Consider the following 13,378-nt stretch of genomic DNA (forward strand, 5'->3'; position numbering starts at 1 on the left):
AAAAATATAAGGATCTTTTTTGAAAATTTCTTTTTCTTTCCAACCATATTCTTAGTAATAGATTTTGACTGATAGTTTTCCAGTTATTTACATTTTTCAAAAAGATCGTCTTTATCCAACTAAATATTTATTCAACGAGTTTAAAGTGTTAACTGTCCGTCAATTATATATTAAAAACCTCATAATTTCCTAATAAAGATATGTTTCTATTCCATGTGAATCAAACCTCAATCTACGACCTTCCAGAAATATGTTTGAAAATATAAGAATGGATCTTAATGTTTGCCGGAGACAATACTTTTACCTAGCTAATAAATTAATCAATAAAATTCAGATTACCTTACGGAGCATATTAATCGAAATTCTGTTACATTGCTTAGAAAAAGAACTATTGAAAGGATTATTACCAGTAAAATCGAGTACATACTTTTTGAGTGACTCTTATCTTTGTTTCAATAGTACTCGTATGTTTGCCATCTCTCTTTCTTCCTCTTTTCATTCTTTCTCTTCTCCTTCTTTCTCTCTTTCGCCCTTATTCCACTTATCCATCATCTTCTTTTATTAATATTATATTATATTATTTCTTATTTCATCTTTTGTAAAATGACTTTATTGAACTTGTATTAGTAACTCACACCTGCGCACAGGATTTTCCTTGCAGGTGATTGGTTTCTTATATTTTTGCTGAAAGTTTTGTTTTTTTTTGTATATTTATTGTCGTTGATGAACCAATAAAGAATTTTTGATTGAAATCTATCTCGAAAACTGAGGTCGGTATAAGAAAATTTGACTGGACATTTTTTGTATAAGTTTATTTTCAATAATAATAACACGGAGGGTGATACCCACATAAGCTCCTAGGCTTGTGCGTGGGTAATGAGTGAGAGGGATGATGATGATGATGATGAGAGATGACTACTACTTTTTAGGTAATCGGGACCGACGGCTTATCGTCTCCTCCGAAATACGGGGTGGCCGTATCTTTGTGATTGTGCTGTGATTATAAACGTTTGCCCTGGTCGAGATTCGAACTCAGGTTCTCTTAATTATCAGACCGGCGCGTTATCACTTACTCCAACCAGCCACCCTTTTTGTTGTAAATCCAATGTTGAATCTTTGGCTGCTACATCTTTTGTGGGACGCGCTTTATATTACTCTTGAAATTTTAAAAGACTGCTATGTGGAAAGATGAAATGAAATGAAAAAATTCTTCATTAGGCGGAGTTAGGACTTTTAAATCCTCTCTACCACTCAACCTCATGTTATTGAAATTTTATGTTATTCAATCTCATGTTATTGAATGATCTCAGGAATCAGTCAATTATATTATTTTGGTCTATTGAAATATAAGCAAACTGATGGTTGGATTTGTGTTTCAGGAGCGTATTGAATGTTATTGATGTACTTTGATCTATTGGAATATAAACTAACTGTCTGGTATTGTGATGGTTGGATTGTGTGTTGTAGGAGCGTAGAAGACTGAAGGAGAGGTTTCCGTCGCTGGCTTTGCTGGCCAATGATGAGGAGCAATGCCAGGTGCTGCTGAGCTCCTATCAGGGCCTCCTCCTCTCCAAGGACATCTGTGAGGGCAAGTGTGCTATGGGGGAGGTCTGTCCGGCCGGCCTCTGTCGATCGCCCAGCAAACGGTCAGTCGCCATTCCAAATTACATCAAATAATTTACTTATGAAGAATAATATTTGTCTTATTAAATTGTTGAATTTGAAAAAACAGAACCCATTGCTCATGAGCTTGTACTAAATTTATTTATTTTGGAAAATGCATATATTCGTGTGAAACGGGTAAAATACTGTTTCCAATGTTGGTATGAATGTGCGATGGTAGGTCAATTATTATCCGCAATATAGTTGTGTTTTTCTTCATGTTGGTTGGACTGTTGATTGGCATTGATGATGTATTCTTTGTTCATTTGTGCTTATATCTAGGCTAGTTTCAAACAGCTATTTCAATTCCATCATCATTGGCATGCTGTTAATTATAGCAGCTACACCATTCATTTGCACCTAATAAGAGTATAATGATTAGTGGGATCAACCGTTTTTCGTGGTAGGAGAGTGGACAAATTTCATTGAATTTCTTTCATAAACATTCAGTTATAGTAAAACACTATTCCTGTATAGCACTGAAATTTTTGAGGAATTTCCCCTGATACACCTTCCGACCTCGGACAACGGTTCACTGAACTTTGGTGGAAATGACAAGTGGAGCGGCCATAATTAGCAATTGTCAGTGATGATGGAATAAAAACAGCAGTTTGAAACTTGCCTAGATATAATCACAAATAAGCAAAGAATTCATCAATAACGCAAATTAACAGTGCTACCAACATCAACAGAAATACACCTACATTGCGGATAATAATTGACTCACCCTCGTAGCTGGAGTAAGGATGGAGTAAGGATTCCTTGTGCATAGCAGCTGAACTAGTGAAGGTCAAGTATTACGTTTGAATGTTGTCACAGGAGTATGCTACAGTAATGCTCCCATGTAATAAGGATCATTTCCACAGGATTGTGGCCACCATGGTCCCCCGATTTGATTGGCCTTGACTTCTTCCTGTGAGGTTGATCCTTGGGGGACGCCGTACTTTACTTTAGCAAGATCCGATCTCTTATGTCATGCACAAACAACTTGCTGGCGATCGCTAAAATAGGATCTAAAAAGACTAAGGGTTGGTTTCCGAGCTCGGGATTTAGCAAAGTTCTAGACTTTAAACAGCTGGAGTCAGAAAATTGGCTTTCCAAAAGTTTTTATTTCCTTACTTCTATAGTTGGAAACGTTTTTCCTTAACGGGCAGTGGAAAAAGATAGGAGAACAACGTTGCCGATCCTCAGTCTTGTCAATGCCTTCTATAGACGGTAGCTGATACAGGTTTATTGATGTAATATTAACTGTTCATTCTCGTTTAAAATAATAAATATTATCTTTTATTATGCAATTATTATATATTTCAATAATTTCATAATTAAGATGTAATATTTTGTTATTTTATTATTAATCCTACATTGTTAAAATACGATCTGGCAACAGTGCAAAGCGAGAAAGAGATAGCGCTATCTGCTTTGTGAATGAAAGACAAGGCTAGCAATACCATTGCTAAACAAACACTGTCATTATAACATGGACTTCACTATAGGTAAGAAGATCCTTTTATAGTCGATATTGACGAAACAAATCGCCATATCAAAAGTTAATTAGTAGCTTTTGATCAAATTCCAATTTGCAATTTGATCGAAAAAAGTATTGTCATCTTCATAGCTATAGTTATTAGGTTAGTCATGCATCACATAATTTTTATTAAGAGCATAATTTCAAGTTCCGAAATCTCAGAATTCGGTTCAGTGTCCAGTAACTACCACAGTTTTCGAAAATGATTAATGTAAACACATTTGGGACACAAAATTCTAGTTATTGTCAAAATATCCTGCTACAGTTATTTGCAATGTTCACATTTCCAATGTAACTCCCTGTTACTCTAAATTTTGAAGCTCTGGATTTTCTCATTCAACTCTCTGTGACATTTAGTTTGAAACTTTGTCTTCCCAAATTCTCAAATTTGACCTAATTCTAAGTTGTCGATCTGAAACTTCATGTGTGTAACCCAGTTTAATCTTCTTGGACCTCTCTTGAGCGGAAAGCAGTATCGGAATAAACATGGGGGTACTTTGACCTCTGTGTGTTTAATATTCTGTACAACCACAGTTGAGATAACTTGAACCTAAGATAGATAGTCTACCAACTTCCTAAGAACAGCGTAACAGATAGCATCCCCCTTTTGCTTGTAGATTGAATAATTGAATGAATATTGGCAGCTTTTCTCACCAAATAATAGTTTGTCTTTTTCCAATGAAAAAAAATGTATCTGACAATAATCAAAACCTCATGCTTTGTGATTTGATCAAAGAAATATATATTGTCATCTTTTGCTTTGTACATAAAAGTCGTATCAGTTCAGCTATGGTACAGATAAATGCTAGTTGAGATGCATTGCCAAATTTTTTATTAGCATGTTGATATTACCTCTATTTGAATCAGTCATTTCGAAAAAGCCATATATCCATCATTTTCACTTTTTTCATTTTGGTTCAGAATTGTGTTCTTGGCAAAGGAATGCATCAATATTCCTCCGAGAAGGGCATATGCTATACGACTGCTTATGGGTGATATCGACTATTGAAATATCATGTTCCCTTCTTATTGAGGCCCGGTTGCACAAAACATTGTTATATTTTAATCGTGATTAAATACAACGAGAACCAATAAGAGAAGCCTTCTTTACAAAAATAACCCATCTCTGATTGGTTCTTGTGGTATTTGATTATGAATGAAATATAACAGGCTTTTGTGTAACTGGACCCAATAGCCGGTTTTCTTATCTATTCAGTTTAGTGTACTCAACTTAATTCATTTTAAAATATACAGTTTTTTCTAATATTAGTCTCAATGCTAAATACTTTTTTGTTTTGCTTATGACCAGCTTCATCTTAATATGAATATCTTATATCATCATCAGTCGAATTTATAAAATGTCTTTGAAATTATTTTAAACTATTTCAGGTCAGCAACCAATAAAAAACGAAAATGATTTTTTTCATAGAGCCTAGGTAAGGTTGTTATGAGAGGTATATAATTGTATAAATTGCAATAAGTATACCGCTGGATACATCAGACATGTCGAAGATAAATGATGACACCGCTATTTGAGCTTGGACATTTAGCAGTAGATGGTAACATTTTGTTAGTAGTGGTTGCACTATCGAAAAATGATCAATACTACAATTTCAAATAAAAAAGGTAATATACAGCAAAACCTCACGATAAATCAATTTGATTTAAAATAAAAACACCAGAGTTGTTCTGCACATTGAAAGGTGAGGTGTGGAGCACCTACTTTTACTACACTGTCCACCGTATCAAGAATTGAAGACAATCACATTTAAAAGAATAATCTTTTTATCGAAAACTGATGAATCTAGCTGAAAGGTTCCACACTTCAATTTTACCATAGAATCTTCGAGATTTTCAGTATTAATTGGTTTAGTAGATTTATTATCAATGTAGAATTCTAGCTTAACAAAATTTATTAATTAATTAACACTCGTCCATAATTAAACTATATGTTTACTATCCGTTTATCAGAAATTGACAATGGCGTAACAAACGAAACCGGCCTTTCTAACTATCAATAAATCTGTGGTTTTTGACAATTTCTTAGTCTTTTTATTTGAAAATGGAACGTATGGTGAGATAATTGCATCATCATATCTTGTCTAATTATTTCCAAAAAAACATAAATAAATCCTATTTTAATACATTTTCAATATCACTAAATACAATAATAATAATATCGAGTGACCTGGCTGGCTCAGGTCTGGTGTCAGCGTTTTCAGGTCGCAACTGATCAGTTTCAGGGCCTCTGACATGACCTAACGACTGCTTCTTAGGCAGTCGGGACCGACGGCTTAACGTTTCCATCCGAAACACGGGAGTGGCCCGAGAAAATTTCTTATATATTATATAAAAATAACAAAATACTATTTTTATATCCCAATTCATCATTATCATCATCTTACGTGCAAAGAATAGGTTATTGCCTGTTACGACTTACAAACCCATTTTATTCTTCATAGATTTGCAGATGTAATGTTTTACTCAACTGTAAGTTTATTTTTTCATAATAATCATGATAGCACAATGTGCATTTTCCTGCATTACTCTATTTAAATCACAAATTCATTTAGAAATTTGATTTCACCTTTGAATTCTCTGTGCACAGGAGGGTGGTCGCTTCTCAATTCAAACTTATTGTATAGAATTTTCAATCCGTATCAACAGCGAGACAGTTGATAATGAATCATTTTTATGCAGGAACTTTCCAATGGCCTTAGATTTGTAACGATTGAAAAGTCACGAACATATAACTTGAATGAATGTAAACATTCCGTGAAGACAAGACAAGACAAGACTAGTCACGTTTAGTCACAATACTTCACAAAGTTGCTTATGAAGACATGTTTAATTGCAATGATGAATCGGTATGAGTTGCGTCATAAGCAACTATGTGAAGTATTGTGACTAAACGTGACTAGTCTTGTCTTGACTAACCGGTGTACGCCCAGCCTAGTGAGTTAATACAGAGTCTCTGTCTAAAGCTGCGTACAGACTTGAGCGCCACGAACACGCGCATTTCACTTATCATCAGCTGATTATATCTGTATTTGTACAGGAACAGTAAGGTACAGATAATGTAATAAGCGTAGTATCACCTGGTAAAAAGTAAAATGTGCGTGTTTGTGGCGCTTAAGTCTGTACGCACCTTCAGGCTAGGCGCACACCAGTTAGTCAAGTCAAGACAAGACATGATCAGACACGTTCAGTCACAATACGTCACATAGTTGCTTATGAAGACATGTCTAATTGTAATGACTAATCAGTGTGAGTTGCGTCACTAGCAGCTATGTGAAGTATTGTGACTATACGTGTCTGATCATGTCGTGTCTTGACTAACTGGTGTGCGCCTAGCCTAAGATTTTATTTTATTTGAATAGTCAGCTCTAATAGATGATGAGTATACTCTGAGTGCAATATTAATTATCTGTTGAAATTCATTATCTAGCAATAAAAACTACTATTAAGTTCATTTGAGGTGCACTTGAGCCAATCCCTCAAATTGCCCAACCAAAATATCCTTCTTCGCCCCACTGACCTCCTACCTGTTATTTTGCCTTGCATAATGAGGTGCAATATTCCATACTTGTGTCCTCTCATTATGTGACCCAGGTACTTTAATTTGCGCTCCTTGATTTCACCAGTGAGTTGCAGTTTCTTACCCATTCTCCTGAATTTTCTTATTACCTGGAATGATAAATGCATGTTTGACTTTTCAATCCTCAAGGTAGCTATCATCGTGAAAATTCATAATTATTATTCTGAAATATGTAAAACTTTTCACTCGTGTGAATAATTTTGTGATTTTCCAACAAAGATGTTCACAATAATATTGAAAACTGTTGTTTAAGCTTACTGTACTGAAATTGTCATTTGAATGATAATTCATTGTTTAAAATACGAATTATCATTATTATAGACTTTTTATTGTATAGACTATAATTCAAAACATACATCACATTATTATAGTATGGTATGCACTATATGAAGCGTTGAAAGTAAAAATAGGTAATATTCTAATAGAGTAGGTAGTGTAAGTTCGGGATCACTTCTACACCCACTGATGCAGTTAACTGTCAACTATTTTAACGAAAACGTTTTTAATTTGAAAATATCACCAATTTCAGACAAGTGACTCTTGAAAATAAATTTATTCCTTATCTTTTGTAGTGAATTGGAAAGAAATGTCAGGTCCATTTGGAAGAGGAATGAATAAACTCCCTGAAAAAAGTAGGTGGATTAGTTATGAAATTGATTTTGATGCGGTATTTAATAACAATCTGTGACCACTTAAGGCCGGTTTCCGAGCTCGGGAATTAGCTAAGTTCTAGACATTAAACAGCTGGAGTCAGAAAATCGGCTTTCCGAAACGGGGCGTAGTCGCAGTCTTTATGATCATCTTTATTTTCTCATTTCTATAATAATTATTGGAAACGTTTCTCCTTGACGAAATAAAACATATCTAAATACTGTAATTCAAAATAGCTGAAACTTTACACTGTTTTTTTCTTTATTTTATTTTGTGTTCAATTCTCTAGTTTTCCGAAATTTAATTTTAAAATCGTTGAACGTTTTACTGCGAATACACCCAGTTTCGGAAAGCCAATTTTCTGACTCCAGCTGTTTAAAGTCTAGAACTTAGCTAAATCCTGAGCTCGGAAACCGACCCTTAATCCCACAAAAATACTCTCGATACACTCTGGTTTTCCCTAAAGAAAATGGATGATTTCAAACTGAGTTTCAACCTAACCAGCATCCAGTCATTGCGATACTCCCACGCTTTCCATATTGATATTTTCAAGAAATTCCCTCCCACGAAACTACAACATTTCACAACGTTGTTACAAAGAGAAGGCTGTATCCGAGAAAATTGGAAACTTTCAGTTATCAAAGGCTGTTGAAGTTTAACTATAATTATGGTTGTTTGGAAATGATGATTAAACTTTGTAAAGTTGTTGGAATTTACCTTTGTAGGGCAGAAACCCTTTAGTGAATACTTTCAGGATATAGAACCATCAGAAGAATTTTTGGCAGAGGAAAACTTCCCTAACTGAGAATCTCGTTGTGAACTTTGGCATTTTCCACCACGTCTCTCTGCCGTTAACTGTCAATCATTCTTCTATTCATCTCGATACTCTATCATATCACACTTCCTCTTTATCTCTTTCTTTCCCCCTGTGAATAGGAGCTTATGTACTCTTTTGACATCCATTTCACGGTCCTCCCAATCATTTGTCTTCGTCCGATCTTGACGGTTGATTGATGAAATTAAAAATACGATAGCCTCTTCCTCCAATATTTTTCTGTTCTTTTTCGATGTCTGTCCTTGTAAAACGGAAAATGTTTAATATATTTGAAGTAACTTAGAACCTAGGTCCATTCATCTCTCATCGGCTTAAGCTTGAAGATTATATGATGAAAGAAGTATAGCAAGAAATAAGGAAATAATTTTTTTATCTCAAAAGGTTAAATAATAGAACCATCTGTCATTCGTGTCATCTCCAAAAACGTGTTTCAATTCTGTATTTAGAAGTTTATACACAAAATGTTAGCACTATAAACTACTAACTTATTTTATGTGGACATATAAAATATTTACTCACTGACAGAAAATGTTTCAGTATCGGATTCTACATTTTAAATCTTTTGAAAATGGATCCAATGCAATGCTTTAACATTCTATCGGATTGCTTATGTTAATCCATATCAAACAAATTGAAATATCTGAAATATAAACAAGGTGAATATCTTGTTGGAAATGAATCCTAAGCTATCCAATAGCATGCTTCCAATTAGTGAGTTGATATTCAATATTCTTCACATAAAGTTGGTAGGAATCGCTAATGTATAAAACAGTCCAAATGTATCTAGGCTAGACACTTCAACATTCTTCAGTTACACACTCAATTTACAATTCAAAACACACAAAAAAATATTTTTAAATTAAAAAATACTTCTAAATTGAATTAAATTAATTAAAAATATTCAGAAAATTTCAAACTTTGAAAAAACTATAAAATTTTTAGACCAAAAAGACAAACAAAATAATTTATTGAATATAATTTATAATAATTTATTATATACAATTAATTTTAGTTTTTCTGTGTGTTGTGCAGCGTTTCGAGAAGGAAATCGTCATCAACGCCGCCTCAATCACCACGACTGTTGCCTCCGACACCAGGCACCGGGGGCGGTAGCCAATCGAGATCCACCACCAACCTGTCGTCTCTGGAAGGCGGCGGACTTGGAGGCAGCGGAGGCCGTAGAGCGCGCAGCGGCCCAGCGGGTCTGGGCTCGATGGCGGGGGGCGGTTCTCTGCCGCCTTCGCGGTCTGCGTCACGACACGACATCGACACGATCGGGATGCAGCTGCGACAGTCGACAATCGACACGATTCGGACGACAGCACGACACGACATCGACTCGATCCGGTCGACAGCGCGGCACGACATGGACTGTATTCAGCCGGGACCGAGTCCCAGTTCGCGCGGCCATTTGCATCGCGTCATCTCGGCCCCGCCCTCTCCCCTCGCCTCGCCCCACCATTGGCCCCGCCGCATACCCGAGTCCTGAACTCTGTGCGCTCATCATAAAACGGTGCTCAAATACTATCAAGTAACTGTTCAAAATTCAGTTGTAACTTTCTACCTTTCACTCATTTTACACGGGTTTCATCAAGAAAACTGTGCTCAAAACTCTTTTCAGACACTGTTCAAAATTCAGTTGTAACATTTCACTTTTCACTGATGCCGGGTTTCATCATGAAAACTGTGCTCAAATATATCATTTGTCACTGTTCTAAATTAAATGTTGGTTTGAAATCTATCTTTTTATGATGCCGGGTTTTTCATCGAGAAAACTGTGCTCAAATATATTCTGTCCCTGTTCAAAATTCAGATGTAGGTTTAAAATCTATCTATCAATGATGCCGTGTTTCATCGAGAAAACTGTGGTCTGTTAAGTAACTGTTCAATATTCTGTTGTAACCTTTTACCTTTCACTGATTTTCCACTTTTTTCATCGAGAAAGCTGCTCTCAAATATATTGTGTGACACTGTTCGAAATTCAGATGTTGGTTTGAAATCTATCTTTTACTTTTCACCCACGTGTTTCACCTGTGTGACACTTTTGAAAATTTAGTTTTTGTTCCATAAAGAGGCGTTTACATTAGGCAGGTTTACTTGAATTCAAGTTCTGTATAAAATGAATTTATTTTGCAAAATTGCAGTTGTTTTATAGAAATATTCTGTATAATTATGAAAATATTTTCAGAACTTATTTCATGAATGAAGGTTATAATCACTTTGAAACAAAGTTTATAATCATAATATTATCTTGCAAAGAATTTATAATATATCTTGCAGGTGAGTCAAATTTGTTAATAAGGTGAATAATTTATTTACTCATTTCTCTACGGATTCAAGTGATGAATATCTCAAAAATAAAAAAATAACAGAAGAACTGCCGAGGCAGATGTTTTGACTTGATAACATAACTCGTTACTCTTTTGTCGATGCTTCATCTCAAATACCACAAATTTGATAATCCAATGCATCATTTTCAAACAGGAATACCACAACTGAATTTTGAACATGAATATAAGTGAAAATTTACTATCACAAATACGTGTATAAGACAGTGGCTGTAGTTTCTTCTTCCTTAAGTGTGCGTCGACAATTATTATCACAAGTTGTAGAATAATTCGTCAGCCTCTGTCTTATCGTCATTTATATAGCTTAATAGTCCATAATCATAAGTCATTGTTGAGAAACAATCCTTAGAAGCAATAACTAACTGGTATGTTGGTAGGTGATTGATGAAATAACATACAGCCCATTTTCGAGTGATTTATGCTGGGTTGTAAACCTGTTTTGCTAATAGGAAGCGTAATAAATTCCTGCTTATGAGATAGTAAAGACTGTGGTTACATAATAGAATGTAATAATAATAAATTGTCAATTTCTCGTTTATCAGTTCTATTGTTTTTTTTTTTTTAATCTCAAATTTTGATTAATTTTTGTGTGGACTAATAAAAATAAAAAAGGTGAATTTGATTGACACTGGATTGCAAAATAAATTGAAAATTCAATGAAAATAGTTAGAAATTGTTGAAAAAATTGCAATGGAGATGGAATTGCTCTACTTAATAATTGTGCTGTAGGAAAATAATACAATCCATTTTCAATATAATATACTTGATACTCAATACAATATTACTTTCTCAAATTACGACAACTTATTACTTTCAACAAATTACTTTCTTATACTCAAATTACGACATAGCTTTCTGATTTTTATTATACTATTGTGTGTGCTGCAAAAGGACATGGCTTCACAAATGTGAGTAGAAGCTAATCGCTTTTAATAATAGAAAACGGACTGCTATGTCGTAATTTAAGAATTGAATTAAAAAAATTAATTGAATTAATTGATCATTAACAATCAGTTCGTGATTGAAAGTGATATTGAAGAGTATTAGTACAATATACTAATGAATTGCAAATTTGTCAAGTTGAATCTTATGTAGGCCTTTGAATTGATTGAATTCATACTTACAGGCCAATAAATTTTGAAAAAGAATAGAATAAAACCTCTGTTCACAAACAAAAAATAAGGTTTGAGTTAGGGTTTCACAATTTCAATAAATAAAATTGTATGAGATATTTTACATTCCCCCCTCTTAACAGCACAGTAAGTAATGTCAACTATAATTACTAAATAAAAATTAATTGGAATTATGATATGGTAATTCATGATTCGTGAATTAAATAACCATGGATGAGGTTTTTCGAATTCATGGGAAACTGATAATTTTTGCCGAAGTGCTTTAGAGCTAAGAAAAGGTTTGTTGATGGCCGTTATTGGCACAGATAACCTGATATTTATTGTGTGGGAATTATTGAAAATGATTAGTGACAATAATATAATGATTATTCTATTGCCTAGAATGAGGGAAACTGAGTGTACTGTCCTTGAAACAGCTTAAATGCCGGTGGCACAACAGCCAGCTAAATTTTAATAATGATTAATTTCATGAGAACCAATTTAAATCCTTCTTTTCGATGAAGCCTTCTCTGATTGGTCCTCGTGGAATTAATCACGATTAAAACTTAACCGGGTTCTGTGCAACTGGGCCTAGAAGAAATAAGTTATCCAGGCTGCTGGGAAATTCACTGTGATAAGGTTGACGAATGTTGAAGTGTTGTTGAGTACTGTAAAAAATAGAGAAGGAAGGAAGTAAGTGTTGAGTGAAACGTTGGAGAAGATAAGAGATGTTTTACAAATGTTTGCAGTTACAGTATTTTTTGATTGGCAATAAACTATTTTTATAAATAACACCAAACTGTTCTCTTTTTGTAGTTGGTTGACGCGCCGCAGTCTTTATAGGCTTATTGATACCGTTAGTGCAGTTTAGCGTTATTGGAATACTGGAAAACCTTGATGTTGTATGTTCCCTATTGGAATAATTTAGAAGATGTAATCGAATTGTGAGTGGTAATGTTATTGTTAAATTGTTGTTGTAAGAGTTGTATTTTTATAACGTTGATTATCAGAAGAAAACTGTTGGATCAACTGTATCTTTACTCCAAAATATTAACAACTTCTGAAATTTCATTGCTTGTTTTGCTGCTAGTCATAATTTTAAACCTCCAATTAGTTTTAGTTGAGTACATTGAGTTTATAAAAATTACGTGTGAATCCTCGAATAGAGACTAGTCTAGTCGATTATTTGTCATTCTGTTTTGATAGGGATATCAAATTAACAACAGACAAATAATTGGCAATCTTTATTCTATACTCTAGGATTTCCAGATAATAATGTGATCTTGAAACGTGATTTTTTACAACTATTTTCAAAATATTCTGTGCTTTTATAATCTAATCTTTAAATGTTTTGTACCTATCTAATTATATTATAATTCTATATTAGAGGATACTTTTATTACATTGCTTTTAGATTTTATTTCAAATACTCAATCATTTAACATCATTTCACATATCACAGCATTGCTAGAGCTACATGGTGATCGAACTTGCGTGATATAAAATATCTTATTAATTTTGTAATGAATATTATCAATAATTTTCTAAAGTAGCAGCTTATTGAAATAACTCTATTAAGGGAACGCGACAGTTCAACTATCATAATTGTCATTTGAAGTCATATTATCTAGATTAGGCGCAATTACT

General features: G+C 34.0%; 1 protein-coding gene across 3 annotated transcripts in view; it reads left to right on the forward strand.

The window, feature by feature from the left end:
* The window catches only part of LOC111048774 (dual specificity protein phosphatase 15), a 70,255-nt gene extending 56,877 nt beyond the window's left edge, over positions 1–13,378 (forward strand). For all 3 annotated transcript variants that reach the window (XM_022334741.2, XM_022334743.2, XM_022334740.2), the window contains 2 exons: positions 1,468–1,646; positions 9,304–13,378. In XM_022334741.2, the coding sequence (XP_022190433.1) occupies positions 1,468–1,646; positions 9,304–9,760 (636 nt within the window). In that variant the 3' untranslated portion in view covers positions 9,761–13,378. The remainder of the gene's footprint in view (positions 1–1,467; positions 1,647–9,303) is intronic.

The sequence above is a fragment of the Nilaparvata lugens genome, chromosome 5 (genome assembly GCF_014356525.2).
Source record: "Nilaparvata lugens isolate BPH chromosome 5, ASM1435652v1, whole genome shotgun sequence".
Taxonomy (NCBI): Eukaryota; Metazoa; Arthropoda; class Insecta; order Hemiptera; family Delphacidae; genus Nilaparvata; species Nilaparvata lugens.